A 22,062-nucleotide genomic window follows, 5' to 3' on the forward strand; every position below is an offset into this window, starting at 1 on the left:
TCTCTCTTTATTTGTCTGCCACTCCCACTTTGACCTTCTCTCTCTGTCCATTTTACAGTCTCACCTTCTCACTCTGTATTCCTTTGCCATCATACATCATAGAAAACGCACAAATTATGGCTTTTACATGCAACCACTAATTCTATACTAATGGCCTTTTCAATTGCCTACTACACACACACACACACATACACGTTGCTAGACAGTCTCAAAACCGGGTTGCTCACAAACATGTTGTATCCTGGGTGTAATTGAATAATTTCAATAATCGTTGCTACTTCCTGTGCCTACCAATTTAGAATATTGCCTACCATGGAAGGCTGTGTTTCAGACGTAAGGAAGTGGATGGCGGCAAATCTTTTACTTTTAAACCCGGACAAAACAGACATGCTTGTTCTAGGTCACATGAAACGAAGAGATCTGCTGTTGGATCTGAGAATTAATCTTGATGGTTGTACAGTCCTCTCAAATAAAACTGTGAAGGACCTCGGCATTACTCTGGACCCTGATCTCTCTTTTAACGAACATATTAAGACTATTTGAAGGACAGCATTTTCCATCTTAGTAACATTGCAAAAATCTAAAACTTTTTGTCAAAAAAATTATGCAGAAAAACTAATCCATGCTTTTTTCACTTCTAGATTAAACTACTGCAATGCTCTACTCTCCGGCTATCCGGATAAAGCACTAAATAAACTTCCGTTAGTGCTATACACGGCTGCTAGAATCTTGACTAGAACCAAAAATGTGATCATATTACTCCAGTGCGAGCTTCTCTACAATGGCTTCACTTCCTGTTAAGGGTAGGGCAGATTTCAAGGTTTTACTGTTAACCTACAAAGCACCTATCTCTCCGATTCGGTCCAGCCGTACATACCTACACAAAACGTCACAAAACGTATTGTCCCAAAAATTCTGAAGCATATAGCTGGAGGCAGGGCTTTCTCCTATAGAGCTCAATTTTTATGGAATGGTCTGCCTATCCATGTGAGAGACACAGACTTGGTCACGACCTTTAAGTCTTTACTGAAGACTCATCATTTCATAAGGTCAGGACTACCTGGCCTGATGACTCTTGACTGTCCCTAGTCCACCTGGTTGTGCTGCTTCTCCAGTTTCAACTGTTCTGCCTCCGGCTATGGAACCCTGACCTGTTCACCGGACTTGCTACCTTGTCCCGGACCTGCTGATTTCGACTTTCTCTCTCAACCTCTGAATGCTCAGCTATGAAAAGTCAACTGACATTAACTCCCGAGGGCTTGATGTGTTGCGTGTTGCACCCTCTACAACCACTGAAACTATTATTTGACCCTGCTGGTCAGCTATGAATGTTTGAACATCTTGAAGAACAATCTGGCCTTAATGGCCATGTACTCTTATAATCTCCAACCTGCACAGTCAGAGGAGGACTGGCCACCCCTCAGAGCCTCATTCCTCTCTTTGTTTCTTCCTAGGTTCCTGCCTTTCTAGAGAGTTTTAACTACCCGCCATGCTTCTTTATCTGCATTGCTTGCTGTTTGGGGTTTTAGGATGCGTTTCTGCAGAGCACTTTGTGACATCTGCTGATGTCAAAAGGGCTTCATAAATACATTTGATTTATGTATTTATTTTTTGAAAGACAAAGGCTGCGTAGACACAGGCAGCCCAATTCTGCCAGTAATTGGTCTTCCTGACCAATCAGATATTTTACCAATGATTGGGCAGAACGTTCTTGAGCTGTGCCTTAAAGGAGGACAGAGACTCTGGAGCCCTTACTGTGTCTGCAAGTGCGTTCCACAGCTGCAAAGTCATGCAACTGAATGCCCTGTCACCCATAGTTTTTAGTCTGATGCAGGGCTGCTGAAAGGAGATGGACCTGGAGGAGCAGGAGGGTAGAATGTCAGACAGGTACTTGTGGATAGCTCGGTAGGTGTGAACCAGGATTTTGTAGTCAATGTGTGAGCATATGGGGAGCCAGTGGAGGTTGAACAGCACTGGAGGGATGTGCTCATGGGGGGGATTTATGGGTGAGGACACGTGCAGCGCAGTTCTGGACATACTATAGCCTGTTTAGGCACTTGGCAGATGCGCAAACAAAACGGGCAATACAATATTTCAGACAAGGTGAAATAAAGGTGTAGATGAGTCACTTAGCCGCAGGTTTTGTTGGCATAGGTCGTAACCTGGCAATGTTCCGTAGATGGAAAAAATTGACTTTGGTCATAATCTTGAAGTGTGCCTCAAACGAGAGCTGACACTGTCACTTGTCACACCCAGGTTGTGAACCTCAAAGAAGGGGAGGACCTTGACACCATCAATATTGAGGCCTGCAGCTGCTGATGTTGTTCATGATGGTGCGAGTGCTAATCAAGACAAATTCAGTTTTTTTGAAGTTGAAACCCCGAGAGTCGATTAACACACCTGTGTTTCAATCGATAACAAAAATCCCCATCAAAATCTGTCAGTTTAAGCTAGAGAAAAACTACATGACCAAAAGTATTTGGACACCTGCTCATCGAACATCTCACTCCAAAACCATGGCCATTAATATGGAGTTGGTCCCCCTTTTGCTGCTATAACAGCATTCACTCCTATGTGAAGTCTATCCACTAGATGTTGGAACATTGCTGCGGGGACTTGCTTCCATTTAGTCACAAGAGGATTAGTGAGGTCAGGCACTGATGAAGGGCGATTAGGCCTGGTTCGTAGTCAGCGTTCAAATTCATCCCAAAAGTATTCAATGGGGTTGAGGCCAGGGCTCTGTAAAGGCCAGTCAAGTTCTTCCACACTGATCTCAACAAACCATTTCTTTATGGACCTCGCTTTTTCCAAGGGGGCATTGTCATGCTGAAACAGGACAGGGGCTTCCCCAAACTGTTGCCACAACGTTGGAAGCACAGAATCATCTAGAATGTAATTGTATGCTGTAGCATTAAGCTTTCCTTTTACTGGAACTAAGGGGCCTAGCCCAAACCACGAAAAAGCCCCAGACCATTATTTCTCCTCCAAACTTTACATTTGGCACTATGAATTGGGGCAGGTGGCGTTCTATTGCCATCCGCCAAACTCAGATTTGTCAGCGCATTTCCACTGCTCCAGAGTCCAGATTTCAAGAATGGGTATGGCTACTCGGCCATGGAAACCCATTTCATTAATCTCCTGACGAACAGTTCTTGTGCTGATGTTGCTTCCAGAGACAGTTTGGACCTCGGTCGTGAGTGTTGCAACCGAGAACAGATGATTTTTACACACTACGTACTTCAACACTTGGAGGTCCCCTTCTGTGAACTTGTGTGGCCTACCACTTCGAAAGCTAAGCCTTTGTTGCTCCTAGATGTTTCCACTTCACAATAAAAGCAATAACAGTTGACCGGGGCAGCTCTAGCAGGGAAGAAATTTTAAAAACTGGCATGTTGGAAAGGTGGCATCCTATGACGGTGCCACATTGAAAGTCACTGAGCTCTTCAGTAAGGCCATTATACTGCCAATGTTTGTCTATGGAGATTACATGGCTGGTTGTATGCTCAACTTTATACAACTGTCAGCAACGGTGTGGCTGAATTAGCCAAATCCATTAATTTTAAGTTGTGTTCCCACACTTTGGTATATATATATCTGTGGTGAAAGGTGGTAGAGCTAGAGCGGTGTTTGTCAGACCATGAGACATCCCGAAAATCAGTCTTCTCACAAAAACGGGCTTCAAGAAGGGTCACTCAACCGAGACTGCTATTCTCTGTGTCACAGAGTCTCTCCACACTGCCAAAGCTGACTCTCTATCCTCTGTTCTCTTCCTCCTTGATCTATCGCTGCCTTTGAAACCCTGAACCATCAGATCCTGCTCTCCACCCTCCCAGGGCTGGGTATCTCAGGCTATGCACACTCTTGGATTGCATCCCACCAGGCAGGCCTCTCGTACCAGGTAATGTGGAAAGGATCTGTGTCTGCACCATGTACTCTCACTACTGGTGTCCCCCAAGGCTCGGTTCTAGGCCATCTCTTCTTTCTATACACTAAGTCACTCGGCTCCGTAATATTCCTGCATGATCTCTCCTTTCATGTCTATGCGAATGACGCCCAACTACTTTCTCCTTCCCCCCTTCTGACATGCAGGTGACTGAGTGCCTGGCAGATATCTCAACTTGGACGTCGGCCCACCACTTCAACCTCCACGAGACAGAACTGACCCTGGACAACACTCTGTCGTTCTTTGCAAACATCAAAGCAGTGACCCGCTCCTGCAGATTTAAGCTCTACAACATCCGTAGAGTACGACCCTACCTCACACAGGAAGTGGCGCAGATCCTAATCCAGGCACTTTCCCTCTCCAGTCTGGATTACTGCAACTCGCTGTTGGCTGGCTCCCCGCTTGTTACATCAAACCCTTGCAACTTATCCAGAATGCTAAAGCCACCTGCTTCGCTGCACACTCCACTGTCTTCAAGTCGAAGCTTGCATCCACTACAACATGGTACTTATCTACGGAACAGCAAGAGGAACTGCCCCTCACTACCTTCAGGCTATGCTCAAACCCTTCACCACTTCCCCATGAAGCTAGGACAGCAGAGTCCCTGCCCATCTCCCGAAAACATCTGAACCTTACCTCTTCAAACAGTATTTTAAATAATCCTCCTCCTCACCTCAATTTTTTAAGCAGATTTAAGTCAACACTGTAACTTGGCTACACAGGATTTGGCTTTATGTTATTTTACTGCAGAAAGGTGAATTCCTCTCTCAGTGTATCAGACTAAAGCAGGTTTTCCTCTAGGATTTTGCCTGTGCTTAGCTAAATCCCATTTATTTTTATCCTGAGAAACTCCCCAGTCTTTGCCGATGTCAAGCATAACCATAGTATGATGCAGCCACCACCATGCTTGAAAATAGCGATGCAGTTATTCAGTGATGTGTTGTGTTGGATTTAGTCCAAAAAGTATATTCCTTTGCCGTGTTTTTTTTTTCAGTATTACTTGAGTGCCTTGTTGCATACATGCAGGCTGACCTCGGCCATCAGTTGAACAGTTTTTTCACATTGGGGCGGCTGGCTTCCGGGTTAAGCGGGCAGGTGTTAAGAAGCGCGGTTTGGTGGGCCATGTTTTGGAGGACTTAGCCTTTGCCTGCCGAGCCCGTTGCAGAGATGAGGCAATATTGAAAAAGCTGGTAAAAAATATAAACATTTTTAAAAAGTTGCATGGATGAACTCTGTGCTACTTTTTAACATGATTTTTGAATGACTACCTGATCTCTGAACCCAACACATCTGTAATGTCCCTCAGCTGAGCAGTGAATTGCAAACACATATTCAACCACAAAGACCAGGGTGGTTTTCCAATGCCTTGCAAAGAAGGGCACCTATTGGTAGATGGGTAAAAATAAAACGCAGACATTTAATATCCCTTTGAGCATGGTGAAGTTGAATGATGTATCAATACACCCGGTCACTAGAAATATACAGGCGTCCTTCCTAACTCAGTTACTGGAGAGGGAGGAAACCACTCAGGGATTTCACCATGAGACCAATGGTTGTCAGGATTTGGCCAGGGTTGTTCCGGGTTTTGGTCAGTAGATGCCCCCATTGTGCTTTTTGTCCCTATGTTTTTCCCTTGATCCCCATTATTATTTGCACCTGTGTCTCGTTTACCCTGATTGTATTTAAACCCTTTGTTTCCCTCAGTTCTGTGCTCTGTGTTTGTATGTTAGCACCCTGCCCTAGTGTTCTGTGTGCTCTTGTCGATTCCGGGTGACGTTCTTGTGGTATTCTGTTTTTTGTTTATTTTTGGTGAGTTTCTTTTGAGGTCTTTTTGTGTTTTTCCTACCACCTTTTGGATTTGCCATTTTTTGTATTTTAGGATTTTTTCTTTATTAAATACACCGTCTTAAGTACTGCTGTGTCTGCCTCATCTTCTGGGTTCTGCTGTCTATTCGTGGCTCAGTTGGTTAAGTGACTGTTTCTCACTCCGGAGACCCAGGTTCGAAACCAGGTCCTGACAAATGGTAACTTTAAAACAGTTACAAAAACAGTTTCATGGCCGTGATAGGAAATAACTGAGGATGGGGATCAACAACATTGCAGTTAATCCACAATATTAACCTAATTGACAGAGTGAAAAGAAGGAAGCATGTAAATAATACAAAATATTCCAAAACATGCATCCTGTTTGCAACAAGGCACTAAAGTAGTACTGCAAAAAATATGTCAAATGCATTTTTTGTCCTAAGTACAAAAGAGTTATGTTTGGGGCAAATCCAATACAACCCATTACTAAGTACCACTTTCCAGACTTGCATGCATCGTAGTGGCTGCATCATGTAATGGGTATACTTGTAAATGTTTTTCAGGATAAAAAAGAAATGGAATGGAGCTCAGCACAGGCAAAATCCTAGATTTCCACCAGACACTGGAAGATGAATTCACCTTTCAGCAGTATAATAACCTATATCCCAATGTCAAATCTACACTGGAGTTGCTTACCAATAAGACTAAGTGAATGTTCCTGAGTGGCCGAGTTACAGTTTTGACTTAAATCAGTGTGAAAATATATGGTAAGACCTGAAAATAGTTGTCTAGAAATGATCAACAACCAATTTGACAGAGCTTGAAGAATTTTGAAAAGAATATGTGCGAATTTTGCACAATCCAGGTGTGGAAAGCTTTTATAGATTTACCCAGAAATTTACCCAGACAACTGTAAAAAGGTGATTCTAACATGTATTGACTCAAAGGGTTAAATACTTATGTAATCAGGATATATTAGTGTTTAATTTTTCATATTTATTGTTACAAATGTTAGAATTTTTCTTCCACTTTGACATTATCAAGTATTTCGTGTAGAACGTTTTCAAAAACATGTAAATTGAATCCATTTTAATCCCACTTTGTAACAACAGAAAGTTGGAAAAAGTCAAGGGGTATGAATACTTTCTGAAGGCACTGTAACTTATTTGAATGGTTTTAAGATGGTCATGCAATGGATCATTTAGCTATTTGAGTTGGAATTTTAGAACATCTTTAGGTATTAAAAAAATATAAAACAATTATTTTATAAAATATTGAATTTGGCCTTTACTACTATAGTCCATAGAATTGTATTGAATAAAATATTCATAAATAGCATTTTTTTAAGTGTCTGTTCTATAAGCAGGAGGTTTAAAAAGCTCAGGAAATATTTGTGTTGTTTTTCACTCATATTTAAAGTCCTATTTGTGTTGGCACAAAAGTACATCAATCAATTAGTCAATCAATCAAACGTATTTATAAAGGCCTTTTGACATCAGCAGATGTCACAAAGTGCTTATACAGATACCCAGCCTAAAACCCCAAACAGCAAGCAATGCATATATCGAAGCACGGTGGCTAGGAAAAACTCCCTAGAAAGGCAGGAACCTAGGAATAAACCGAGAGAAGAACCAGGCTCTGTAGGGTGGCCAGTCCTCTTTGTACATTGCCATTAAGGCATTCTTCTTGATGTTCAAACGTTCATAGATGACCACCAGGGTAAATAATAATCATAGTGGTTGTAGAGGGTGCAGCAGGTCAGCACCTCAGGAGTAAATGTCAGTTGGCTTTTTATAGCCGAGCATTCAGAGGTCGAGACAGCAGGTGCGGTAGAGAGGGAGAGAGAGAGGGAGAGGGAGAGAGAGGGTCAAAAACAGCAGGTCTGGGACAAGGTTTCACTTTCGGTGAACAGGTCAGGGTTCCATAGCCGCAGGCAGAACAGTTGAAAATGGAGCAGCAGCACAACAAGGTGGATTGGGGATGGTGACAGCCAGGAATCATCAGTCAGGAATCATCCTGAGGCATGGTCCTAGGGTTCAAGTTCTCCGGGAGGGGGAAATAGAGACAGAGAGAGGTGAGAGAATTAGAGGGAGCATACTTAAGTTCACACAGAACACCAGGTAAGGTAGGAGAATTTCACCACATACGACAGACTGAACCTAGCCCCCCGGCACATGGAGTGTTAAAGCATAGACACTTAAGGCCAGGTTCGATTCCACCGGACAGGGCCAACCAGGCAGGATATAACCCCACCCACTTTGCCAAAGCACAACCCCCACACCACTAGAGGGATATCAACATACCACCAAATAACTACCCTGAGACAAGGCTGAGCATAGCATACAAGATCTCCTCCACCGCACAAAACCCAGGGGGGGTGCAAAACCGGACAGGAAGATCACAGCAGTGACTCAGCCAGTCTCAACAAGTCGAGTGTAGTGAAAAAAGCCTGGTATGACGTGACGCACCCCTCCTAGGGACATCATGGAAGAGCACTAGTAAGCCAGTGACACCGTAATAGGGTCAGAGGCAGAGCATCCCAGTGGAGAGAGAGGAGCCGGCCAGTCAGAGACAGCAGGGCAGTTCATCACTCCAGTGCCTTGCCGTTCACCTTCGGTCCCCTGGGCCAGACTACACTCAATCATAGGACCTATTGAAGAGATGAGTCGCCAGTAAAGATGTAAAGGTCGAGACCAAGTTTGTGTCTCTCACATGGATAGGCCAACCAATCCATAAAAATGGAGCTCTGTAGGAGAAAGCCCTGCCTCCAACTGTTTGCTTAGAAATTCTCAGGACACTCAGGAGGCCTGTCTCTTGGGAACGTAGAGTATGTGTAGGTATGTACGGCAGGACCAAATCGGAGGGATAGGTAGGAGCAAATCCATGTAATGCTTTATAGGTTAGCAGTAAAATCTTGAAATCAGCCCTAGCCAAACAGGGAACCAGTGTAGAGAGGCTAGCATTGGAGTAATATGATTAAATGTTTTGGTTCTGGTCAAGATTCTTAATAGATTAAATTATTAATGTAACTTTAGTTGTTCTACAAACGTTTGGCTATATGTTTTGATTTGTAATACATTGTAAGGCTGCATGATGCGACTAATGATGATTTGAAAAAAGTAAATTGAAAGGCATGAGCTCTGCTTTGTTTTTTTTTGCGCAGGCTGTACACACTTCATCAGACTCTCATTCACAATTTGACAAACACTTGATAATGTCTCGAATTTCCCGGTGGCGTCACCTTTGTGTGACTGTAATGTTCCCTTAAATAATCCATGCATTTTGTGGCCAGTGGCAGTTGTGTCCTTGGCACAGACTGCTGCGTTGTGCCCTTCTCCCTGAGTGCTGCACACTCTGAAGCACCTCTCACTCACTTTGCTCTCCATCACGTGTTCAGGTCTTTATCACTGGCCACAAGTGAAGACAGACACATTGGGGACACTACTGCACACTTCCTTATCCAATCCGAGGTGCATATTGAAGATTTTGGAAGAACTGTCCACATTTACTTTTCGTCAGCCAACAAGATGAGAAGGTCTAATGAACAGCAAAAACACTAGCCTATGTCAATCTACTGTCTTCCATAATACAAAGGTTGACATATTCTAATCTGTAAGAAATAAATATTCAAAACATAGTCTGGGATGGTTGTGGGATGCGATAGATTTCAAATTAATACAACCACTAACATAAAAAAACATGTATTTACGCAATGTGGCTGACGCAACAGATCAGAACGTATAGCTTAAAATGTTGATAAACTATTAGACTATTTCCTCACATTATAAGTGCAGCAATGCACACATGGCAGTGGGCTATAAGTGCAAATGTTCCATTACCTAGAAAACACCATTTTCAAATGCAATTATGCTTGTAATGCTTGTGATGCTGGTTAATATAAAGGTGCATTTTTATGGTGAAAATGATCTTCCCTAAACTTGAAACTCACGTACAGTTTATGTATACTAGTTAGGCTCTACATCCCTTGTAAAGCGGATGAATGTGCTTCATTTTAAGAAGTTATTTGGCCACTTATTAAAACATATAGGTCTATGGGCTAGGCAACATGACGTGTGCAACTATGATTCGCTGGGCATCATTCACAAGTGATAATATATCATTTACAAGCGATAGGCTTATATTGTCACCCATTCTTGATTTAATCTTGTCTTTAGATATACTAAATCATTTTCAGGGCATTAAGAACGTATTCAGACCCCTTGACACACATTTCAGCCTGGATAATGACAAAGTAAAAACAGGTTTTTAGAAATGTTTGCAAATGTAAAAAATAAATAAATAAATATCACATTTACATAAGTCTTCAGACCCTTTATTCATTAGGGTTCGACTGGAGCCTGGATGACAGGTCAGTTTGGAGGAATGTGTCTATTCCAGGACTGGGGAACAGGCAGAGTCCGGGACAAACATCCGGTTAGCCTTACGGACCATGCTCTCAATACCCCAGATGACTGCAGCCACTAGACAGGAGGTAGGGAGGATGGTCTCGGGGTCAGACAGAGTAGCAGCAGGGCAATACAACTGTGAGAGTGCTTACGGCTTCATGTTCTTGGACACCGGGCGGTAGGAGAGAGTGATATTGAACCGGGTGAACTACAGGGCCCAACGAGCCTGCCTAGAGTTGAGGCGCTTGGCGGTGTGGAGATATTCCAGGTTCTTATGGCCAGTCCACACTAAGAATGGGTGTTCTGCCCTTTCCAACCAGTGCCTCCACTCCTCCAACACCATCTTGACGGTGAGGAGTTCTCGATTTCCCATATCTCAGCAGGGGTAAGACGATAGGAGAGGATAGTGCAGGAGTGGAGATTTTGGTCCTGGGAAGAACGCTGGGACAGGACGGCCCCCACTTCGACATCTGAGGTGTTGACCTCCACCACAAACTGACGGAACGGGTCAAGATGGACTAAGATGGGGGCTGAGGTGAATCGACATTTAAAAGGTCCGAGAATGCCTGGTCAGCTGCTGGCGACCCCGTGAAGGAAACCTTGGGAGAGGTGAGTGCTGCGAGGGGGGAAGCCAGGATACTGTAACCTGCCCCTCCGGTTGGAGTACCGCAAAGAACATTATCCCCTCTACAGTTCATCTTCTTTTGCCCCGTACCCTCCGTATTCATCCCACTTTTCACATGTCTAGGAGAAAACCTATATCTCACAGTCCTTTGTCTCCCATTTGCCTTGATGACACCTTTGCACACTCTTGGCATTCTCTCAACCAGCTCCACCTGAAATGCTTGTCCAACAGTCTTGAAGGTGTTCCCACATATGCTGAGCACTAGTTGGCTGCTTTTCCTTCACTCTGCAGTCCGGCTCATCACAAAAAATATCAATTGGTTGAGGTCGGATGATTGTGGAGGCCAGGTCATCTGATGCAGGACTCCATGACTCTCATTATTTGTCAAATTGCCCTTACACAGCCTGGAGGTGTGTTGAGTCATTGTTCTGTTGAAAAACAAAATGATAGTCCCAGTAAGTGCAAACCAGATGGGATGGAGTATCGCTGCAGAATGCTGTGGTAGCCATGCTGGTTAAGGGTGCCTTGAATTCTAAATAAATCACAGGCAGTGTCACCAGCAAAGCACCCCCACACCATCACACCTCCGCGTTTCATGTACCGCACATGCGGAGATCATCTGTTCAATTACTCTGCGTCTCACAAAGACATGGCGGTCTGAACCAAAAATCTCAAATTTGGACTCATCAGACCAAAGGACAGATTTCCACCGGTCTAATGTCCATTATTTGTGTTTCTTGGCCCAAGTAAGTCTCTTATTATTGTTGGTATCCTTTAGTAGGGGTTTATTTGCAGCAATTCAACCATAAAGGTCTGATTCACGTCTCCACTGAACAGTTGATGTTGAGATGTGTCTGTTACTTGAATTCTGTGAATGATCTATTTGGGCTGCACTTTCTGAGGCTGGTAACTTATCCTCTGCAGCAGAGGTAACTTTGGGTTTTCCTGTCCTGTGACCGTTTCAACATAGCGCTTGATGTTTTTTTTGACTGCACTTTCAAAGTTCCTGACATTTTACGGATTGACTGACCTTCATGTCTTAAAACAAGATTTGAGCTGTTTTTGCCATAATATGGACTTGGTCTTCTTCCAAATAGGGCTATCTACTGTATACCCTCCTTACCCTGTCACACCACAACTGATTGGGTCAAACGCATAAATTCCACATTAACTTTCAACAAGGTATACCTGTTAATTGAAAAGCATTCCAGGTGACTACCTCATGAAGCTGGTGGAGAGAATTCCAAGAGTGTGCAAAGCTGTTATCAAGGCAACAGGTGGCTACTTTGAAGAATCTCAAATATATTTTGATGTGTTTATCACTTTTGGTATTTCATAGTTTTGATGTCTTCACTATTATTCTACAATGAAGAAAAAAAGTTCAAATAAAGAAAACCCCTTGAAAAGAGTAGCTGTCTCCAAACTTTTGACTGGTATGCAAGTATTCACAGCACTGAGTCAATACTTTGTAGAAGCCCCTTTGGCAGCGGTTACAGCTGTGAGTCTTTCTGGGTAAGTCTCTAAGAGCTTTCCACACCTGTATTTGCCCATTATTCTTTTCAAAATTCTTCATTCATTTCATTATTCTTTAAAAAAATCCTCAGTTATTGCCATAGATTTTCAAATCGATTTAAATTGGCCACTTAGGAACATTCTCTGTCTTCTTGGTAAGCAACTCCAGTGTGTATTTGGCCTTGTATTTGAGGTAATTGTCCTGCTGAAAGATGAATTTGTCTTACAGTGTAGATTGGAAAGCAGACTGAGCCCTGTTTTCATCCACAATTAGCCTGTGCTTAGCTCTATTACGTTTATTTTTACTCCCCCCCAATAAACTCCATAGTCCTTGCCGATGACAAGCATACCCATAACATGATGCAGCCACCACCATGCTTGAAAATATGAAGAGTAGTACTCTTGGATTTGCCCCAAACATAACACTTTGAATTCAGGACAAAAAATGCATTTCTTTGACACATTTTTTGCAGTGCTATTTTAGTGCCTTATTGCAAACAGGATGCATGTTCTGGAATATTTTTATTCTATACAGGCTTCCTTCTTTTCACTCTGTCATTTACGTTAGTATTGTAGAGTAACTACAATTTTGTTGATCCATCCTCAGTTTTCCCCTATTACAGCCATTGCATTCAGTAACTGTTTTAATGTCATCATTGGCCTCATGGTGAAATCCCTGAATAGTTTCCTTCCTCTCCGGCAACTGAGTTAGAAAGGTCGCTTCTGTTGATTTCTTTGTTTTCTGCTTTGAGACAAGCATGGAGACATGTTTTGATAAATCAATGTCAAATTTTCATATTCACCGAATCTTTAGATATTTGGTTACAATTGGGAAATGGTTAGCTATGTTGAGGTGTGCTCATCACCATATTTAGTCTAGTTTGCGCATCTAGCACTGATCAGATTTTTTTTCTAGCATGTTATGATAACAAGTTGATATTTTTTCTGTTCACTCGTGTAGTAGGCATAGCCTACTCCCAACCAAAATCCAATGACTTGTATGATAGCGTAGTCAATCAATCTGGTTTTGTTTAACTGAGTTTCCGTCTGTATATTTGGTCAATTGATCTCTGGCTGGGAAAATAAGTGGAAGTGATAGCTCATCTACAGTATTTGCTGACTCATCTATCATTGCTTGGAAAAATGTATTTTGCTAATGTATCCTAAATCAAGTGGAGACCTAGTCTATTTTTACAATTTCTTTGTATTTTATGAAACTTTATTTAACCAGGTAGGCTAGTTGAGAACAAGTTCTCATTTACAACTGCGACCAGGCCAAGATAAAGCAAAGCAGTGCGACAGAAACAACAACACAGAGTTACACATGGAATAAACAAGCGTACAGTCAATAACACAATAGGGGGAAAAAAGTCTATGTACAGTGTGTGTAAATGGCATGAGGTGGTAAGGCAATAAATAGGCCATAGTAGCAAAGTAATTACAATTTAGTAGATTAACACTGGAGTGATAGATGAGAAGATGATGATGAGCAGATGATGGTGTGTAACTAGTGATACTGGTGTGCAAAAGAGCAGCAAAGTAAATAAATACAATATGGGGATGAGGTAGGTAGATTGGGTGAGCTATTTACAGATTGACTATGTACAGCAGCAGCAATCGATTAGCTGCTCAAATAGCTGATGCTTACAGTTAGTGATGGAAATGTATGTCTCCAGCTTCATTTTTGCAATTCATTCCAGTCACTAGCAGCAGAGAACTGGAAGGAAAGGTGGCCAAAGGAGGTGTTGGCTTTGGGGATGACCAGTGAGATATACCTGATGGAAAGTGTGACCAGTGAGCTGAGATAAGGCGGAGCTTTACCTAGCATAAACTTATAGATGATTATTTGCTATTGCTATTGACTCACACACATGCAATTTATAAAGCCTGCAGAGGTTGTGAAATATGAACTTGAGACTCACATGATTTTGAAAATATAGATTGCTATGGGGACAGCCAAAGTACCCTTTTAGGTTCTAGACATCACCTTTTTTTCGAAGAGTGTATGCCTGCTCACAACTAAGCGTAGCATTTATAGCTCATAGAAGGGCTTAAGCCCATGTGGCACGACAGGTCACATTTTTAGGTCCTGCTTAGAGTGCATTTTACAGCGGAGCCCAACTGGAGCCCCAATAAATTTCCACTCTGAATAAAGTTTCTCACCCCTACTAGGTTGCCATCAGAGGCAGTGACAATGAGACGATACTGGTCAGTGGTCTCCCTGTCCAGAGGCTTTCCCAGAAGCAGGAGGCCTATCCTGTAGAGGGAGAGACAACAACACACAGCAGCATTAGTAAACAGCTAAATTCATACTGTATTAGATCCATCAGGACTTAATCTCCATCCAGACAGAATTTGGGGATTCCAATCGGATAACTCACTTTCCTATAACTGTCCTCGTTAGTTCCCTCCCCAGTGACTCTGCGATGACTGGATAAGCTACATTATGGTATAAGTCCACAAGTTCCTCTAGTGAGCTAAGCTTTCCATCATATTGCAGGGACTTATCTAATACTTTCACGTCAGCGAAGGGGAGTGAACATGTGTAAATGGATGGGTGTGGGTTCTAAAACTGTCTCTTTACAGTCTAGACTCTACACTGAGATACACACACAAATCCCAATAACACCTGGATATGACTTATCAAGGGAATGTCAAAGGTTAAAAATACAATAGTGTACAAAACCAACACCTAACCTGTTTTGGATTTACAGAAAGGAACATAAAATTACAAGAGTCCTTGGTGACTCATTTCTATCATATGGAGGCAGAAAACTTAATTTACAGAGTTTTGTTGCAGTTTACTGTTTGCAGGCAGCGCTGTGAAGAGGAGAGAGACAGCGAGAGAGAGAGAGCGAGAGATAGCAGTAAACTGAACATAATTTATTACAGCAGGATTTAACAGTAATAGTAAAAACAAATCTGCTCAGGACAATGAGGTGTATTAGCTGGTGTACTTAAGACTAATGTTCCCTCTACATTGTGAACATTCCGGCGCAGAAATGTGACTCGTTTCAGGAAACTAGGCGTATGTCTCGGGTCACTACTTCAGAGTAGAGACATTTGAATGTACATTTTTTTTATCAAAATGCTTTTTTTGTTGCAGAAATGCCTTCTGTGTTATATACAAATAGTGACAAATGTTATAAATAAAATAAAAGTATTTAAAGAGCAGCATTGAAATAACAATAGCGAGACTATTCAGAGGGGTACCAATACAATGTACGGGGCAAAACTGTGTAACACATTTTTAAAATGTATTATATCGCGTATTAGAACGGTATAAGTGTTGCTCCATGTTCTGGAGGACCAGTTTTGAAATGAGTGGAATTAGTGTTTGATAGCTAAGGAGATTGAGAAAACACCTGTCTCCAGATTACATTTTCAAACTAAGGGCAACTATGGCAGCCGCGACAGGGAGAAGCATCCATCCATGATGTAAATGGGTAAGATAGTCTAGCAAGCTACATTTTCAGATATTACACGTTTCTAATTTTGACAGAAAGTTCTTTTCATTTCAGGTTGACGTGTACTGTTAGCTAGCTAGCTAACATAAGCTGGCTGGCTCGCTAGCTAAAGTTATGTGTATGATCTTGTTATTTCTAACAGGAGGATTGACATGTTACCCAATGCTGATTTCGAGATTCAGAATCTAATCAACAAAGTGCACATTGACACACTGACAAAAAACCTTAAACAGCATCTTGTCAATCTGCAGGGAAAGTTTTGCGACTACTTCCCGGAGGAGAACAGGAGACAAGACGACTGAATATGGGACCCCTTTCAAGTGGAGATGGGAAGCGTCATGTTGCCAAGCAACAAAGAGGTTCTGCTGGTGTAGCTGTAATTTGATCGCGGACTGAGTATACGCTTCCTGGAAATGACACTGCCAAAGTTCTGGAGTAGCGTAATGGGAGAGTATCCTGCACTTGATTGTCATGCAATCAGAATCATGCTACCACACCCACAATAAATAAACAGGGTATTGAGTTATTGTTCACTATGTTATTAATTATTATTGTTCATTAATTCTGAAATTCATATGACATTTTATTTAATTGGTTCAAATGTACCCTGTGGTTCAATACCCTGTTTTTTACACCTTTAAAAATAATCACAGTTGTGCAACTATTGACATGATATTTGATGATAAATAATTGCTAATAATTGTTTTTTTTTCTATTTTAAATACTGGTATGTGTTACTGTTCATTGACATTATTGGACTGGTATGTGTTACTGTTCATTGACATTATTGGACTGGTTTTGAGTCTGATCATTTATTACAACCCACTCCTGAACTGGTTGCCTAATTAAATGTTTTATTCTCTTGAATTGAAAATAAATGTTTTCTCAGTTAACCTTCCTTGAGATAGGGGTCAGCATTTTTACTTTTGGATGAATAGCGTGCCCAGAGTGAACTGCCTCCTACTCTGTCCCAGATGCTAATATATGCATATTGTTATTAGTATTGGATAGAAAACATAGAAAAGATAGAGCAGTTTCTAAAACTCTTTGAATGATGTCTGTGAGTATAACAGAACTCATATGGCAGGTGAAAAACCTGAGAAAAATCCACCAGGAAGTGGGACATCTGAAGTTTGTAGTTTTTCAAAGCTTGGCCTACCGGATACACATTGAGATATAAACAAAGTTGCACTTTCTACAGCTTCCACTAGATGTCAACTGTCTTTAGAAACTTAAATGAGGATTCTATTATAAAGGAGGGGCTCATGAGACCTCTTTGAGCCAGTGGTCTGTCAGAGTTCCTTGGTCTCATGACGCGTGCTCCCAACAGAGTTTCTTCTCATTCCAGTGCTTTTCTGAAGACAAAGGAATTCTCCGGTTGGAAAATTATTGATGTTTTATGTTAAAAATATCCTAAAGATTGATTCCATACATCGCTTGACATCTTTCTAAAGGCCTGTAACGGAACTTTTCGAGTTTTTGTCTGGATGAAGTGCATGAGCCTCATGAAGATGGATTACTGGGCTGAACACGCTAACAAGTGGCTATTTGGACATAAATGACGGACTTAATGGAACAAATCTGTCATTTATTGTCGACCTGGGATTCTTGGGAATGCCTTCTGATGAAGATCATCAAAAGTAAGTGAATATTTATGGTGTTGTTTCTAACTTTGTTGACTGCAAAACGGCAGATATTCCTATGGCTCTTTTGGGTTCTGTGCGCCGTTCTCAGATTATGCTTTTTCCGTAACGTTTTTTTTTTTTTTAAATCTGACTCTGCGGTTACATTAACTTCTTGGTGACAGGGGGCAGTATTTTCACATCCGGATGAAATGCATAACCAAATTCAACTGCCTGCTATTCATCCCATGAAGATAAGATATGCATATTATTACACTCTGAAGTTTCTAAAACTGTTTGAATCATGTCTGTGAGTATAACAGAACTTATTTAGCAGGTGAAACCCCGAGGACAAACCATTCAGATTTTTTTTTATTGAGGTCACTCTCTTTTCAATGGGTTTTCATTGGGAATCCAGATTCTTAAGGGACCTTCTTGAAGTTCCTCTCGCTTCCTCTGGATGTCAACAGTCTTTAGAAATTGGTTGAGGTTATTCCTTTGTGTAATGAGGAAGTACGGCCATCTTGAACGAGGGTCACTTGAAGTGTACTGTTAGATAAAGGCGCGTGACCAGAATGATAGCTTCAGTTTGTTTTCTTCCTGTATTGAACACAGACCATCCCGTCTTCAATTATTTATGTTAAAAACTAACTAAAGTTTTATTACAAAAGTTGTTTGAAATGTTTTGGCAAAGTTTACACGTAACCTTTGAGATATTTTGTAGTCACTTTGAGCAAGTTGGAACCGGTGTTTTTCTGGTTCAAATGCGCCAAATAAATTGACATTTTGGATATATCGACGGAATTAATCGAACAAAAGGACCATTTGTGATGTTTATGAGACATATTGGAGTGCCAACAAAAGAAGCTCGTCAAAGGTAAGGCATGAATGATATTTTTAAGTCTGCGTTTTGTGTCGCGCCTGCAGGGTTGAAATATGGTTTCTCTCTTTGTTGACGTAGGTGCTATCCTCAGATAATAGCATCGTTTGCTTTCACCGAAAAGCCTTTTTGAAATCTGACATGTTGGCTGGATTCACAACAAGTGTAGCTTTAATTTGCTATCTTGCATGTGTGATTTAATGAAAGTTGGATTTTTATAGTCATTTATTTGAATTTGGAGCTCTGCATTTACGCTAGAGTCCCTCATATCCCAGAGAGGTTAAGGAGCAGTCTATCTTTAATTATATGAATAACACTAGTATCTTTTATCAATGTTTATTATGTATATTTCTGCAAAATCACCGGATGTTTTGGAATCAAAACATTACTGCACATAAGGCGCCAACGTAAACTAAGATTTCTGGATATAAATATGCACATTATCGAACAAAACATACATGTATTGTGTAACATGATGTCCTATGAGTTTCATCTGATGAAGATCATCAAAGGGTAGGTATTAATTTTATCTATATTTCTGCTTTTTGTGACTCCTATCTTTGGCTGGAAAAATGTCTGTGTTTTTTTGACTTGGCTATGACCTAACATAATCATATCTGGTGCTTTCGATGTAAAGCATTTTTTAAATCAGACATGATGGGTAGATTAACCTCCCTAGGGTATGTGGGACGCTAGCGTCCCATCTGGCCAACATCCAGTGTGGTTGCAGAGCACCAAATTCAATTACAGAAATGCTCATTATAAAAATTCAAAAAACAAAACATATTTTACATAGGTTTAAAGATGAACTTCTTGTTAAACCAACCACAGTGTCATATTTATAAAATGCTTTTAGGCGAAAGCATACCTAGCCCAGAACATAGCCCAGTTGGCAAATTATTGCAAACAGTAACCAGCCAAGCAGAAGCGTTACAAAACTCAGAAATAGAGATACAATTAATCCCTTACCTTTGATGATCTTCATATGGTGGCAATCAGAAGACATTCAATAACTCAATAAATGTTCCTTTTGTTCGATGAAGTCTCTTTATATTCAAAAACCTCCATTTTGTTAGCGTGTTTTCTTCAGTAATCCACAGGCTCAAACTCAGTCAAAACAATCAGACAAAAACTCCAAATTGTATCCGTAAAGTTCATAGAAACATGTCAAACGATGTTTATATTCAATCCTCAGGTTGTTTTTTTTAGCCTAAATTATCTATAACATTTCAACTGGACAATAACATTGTCAATATAAAAGGTAAACAAGAAATGCACATGCGCCTGAAAAAACTCGGCGTCACATTAGGGTCCACTCGTTCAGACTGGTCTTACTCCCTCATTTATAAGAATACAAGCCTGAAACAATTTCTAAAGACTGTTGACATCTAGTGGACGGCATAGGAACTGCAAATTGAGTCCTAAGTCGATGGATACTGTAATGGCACTGAATAGAAAACTACAAAACCACAAATAAAACTACTTCCTGAATGGATTTTCATCAGGTTTTCGCCTGCTAAATCAGTTCTGTTACAGTCACGGACACTGTTTTAACAGTTTTGGAAACTTTAGAGTGTTTTCTATCCAAATCTACCAGTTATATGTTATATGCATATCATATCTTCTGGGCCCGAGTAGCAGGCCGTTTAATTTGGACATGCTTTTCATCCAAAATTCCGAATGCTGCCCACTACCCTAGAGAGGTTAACAAGATGTTTATCTTTCATTTGCTGTATTGTACTTGTTAATGTGTGAAAGTTACATATTTCTCAAAAATATTTTTGAATTTCGCGAGTTGACTTTTCAGCGGAATGTTGGGACCTAACCCAACATATCCTAACTTCTGGGCCTGAGTAACAGGCAATTTACTTTGGGTACGTTTGTCATCCAAACTTCAAAATACTGCCCCCTACCCAAGAGAGGTTAAAAAAATGTGCACAGTCATTACTCATACTAACCACTTTCATAATTCTCATTATCATCCATCCATCTTACGTTTTAGAGAGGTTGAAGACTTGCTGAATATCCCCACTCAAAATCTGGTACGTGATTGAGTCATTCTCTCTGTCTGTGGCCTATGAAAAACAACAAGAACAAAGGATAGAAATCAATTAATCTATTAAATCAAATCTGATAATCCATACTGGCTGGTTTAGTAATTGTTGTTTGATAAACTCATGACCCAAACACTTCCATGATCTTTGCTTGAGCAATCACACTGCCCTCTCCTGACCTCCAGCGATCTAGTTGTATGACCTTTGACCCATGTTGTTTGTAGGGCTGTTGTGGTGAACGTATTACCGTCACAAGCCATGAAACCAGTCAAATTCCACATGAATGTTAACTTCTTGACGCTACCCATCCCTGTGGCAGGATCATTTTAGTCAGCAACCGCTGAATAGCATAGCGCCACAGACAAATAATATTACAAAAAAAATATTAATATTCATGAAATCACACGTGCAATATTGCAAAACACAGTTTAGCCTTCTGTTAATCCACCTGTCGTCTCAGATTTTGAAATTATGCTTCACGGCGAAAGCAATTCAAGCGTTTGTGTAAGTTTATCGATCGCTTAGCATAGCACTATGTACACTTAATATCAGGAAGCTTTGTCACGAAAATCAGAAAAGCAATTAAATCACCCGTTTACCTTTGATGATCTTCAGATGTTTTCACTCACGAGACTCCCAGTTACACAACAAATGTTCCTTTTGTTCCATAAAGATAATTGTATACCCCAAATACCTCCGTTTGTTTGTCGTGTTATGTTCAGAAATCCACAGGAAAGAGCGGTCATGACAACGCAGACAGAAATTTCAAATAGTCTCCATAATGTCCACAGAAACCTGTCAAATGTTTTTTATAATCATTCCTCAGGTTGTTTTTAAAATATATATTTGAGAATATATAAACCGAGTGTGCTGGTTTTTCAATAATACCGGGTGGAACAATGGACACTTTACTCTATAGCGCAAAACTCACTCTGAGAGCCTCCACCGATCCACTTACGCAATGTGATCTTTCACGCTCATTTTTCAAAATAAAAGCCTGAAACTATGTCTAAAGACTGTTGACATGTTAGGGAATCCATAGAAAAATCTGGTTGATATCCCTTTAAATGGAGGATAGGCATGCATAGGAACACAAGGGTTTTAAAATAAGAGGCACTTCCCGATTGGATTTTCCTCAGGGTTTCACCTGCAATATCAGTTCTGTTATACTCACAGACAATATTTTGTTTTCTGTCCTAATATGTCAATTATATGCATATTATATGCATATTCTAGCATCTGGTCCTGATAAATAGGCCGTTTACATTGGGAATGTTATTTTTCCAAACGTAAAAATAGTGCCCCCTAGCTTCAAGAGCTTAAGTGATGGTAATTAGGTTTATCCAAGCTCTGATGCTGCTGCTGGTCATTAGTAGCTTACCAAACTTGCTAACTGCCTGGTACTTAGCACTCTATTGTCCCTATAATCACTCTAACATCAATGCAAATGTATTCTAAAATGTAATAAAGCACTTCAAGAGAGCCCATGAGCATTTCTATAGGCTATGCAATTGTGGGAGAAAGCAGAGTGATGACCGCTAATAAAAGACGAGGAGCCCATCGGATTTCTATAGGCTAGTCCTACTATATTTATTTCTCAACTTTCCTACTAGTAAGCACATTGCTTATATTTACAACAGTAGTATAGCCTACCGGGCTGGCATGAAAATAAACAACTGGGAAAAGCGTCCCCCATTCGCTATTTAAGTGCATAGCTGCCCCTTTTTCGATACAGGTGCATGATAAT

The 22,062-nt window shown here is 40.9% G+C and overlaps 1 protein-coding gene across 1 annotated transcript in view; it reads right to left on the reverse strand.

Moving 5' to 3' along the window:
* Positions 1-22,062, reverse strand: part of LOC135511400 (protocadherin-15-like) — a 268,288-nt gene that overhangs the window by 142,605 nt on the left and 103,621 nt on the right. Inside the window, exons 16-17 of the mRNA XM_064932924.1 lie at positions 20,257-20,336; positions 14,456-14,549 (exon numbers count right to left, since the gene is read on the reverse strand). Coding sequence (XP_064788996.1) covers positions 14,456-14,549; positions 20,257-20,336 — 174 coding nt within the window. The remainder of the gene's footprint in view (positions 1-14,455; positions 14,550-20,256; positions 20,337-22,062) is intronic.

Source organism: Oncorhynchus masou, chromosome 24, assembly GCF_036934945.1.
Source record: "Oncorhynchus masou masou isolate Uvic2021 chromosome 24, UVic_Omas_1.1, whole genome shotgun sequence".
Taxonomy (NCBI): domain Eukaryota; kingdom Metazoa; phylum Chordata; class Actinopteri; order Salmoniformes; family Salmonidae; genus Oncorhynchus; species Oncorhynchus masou.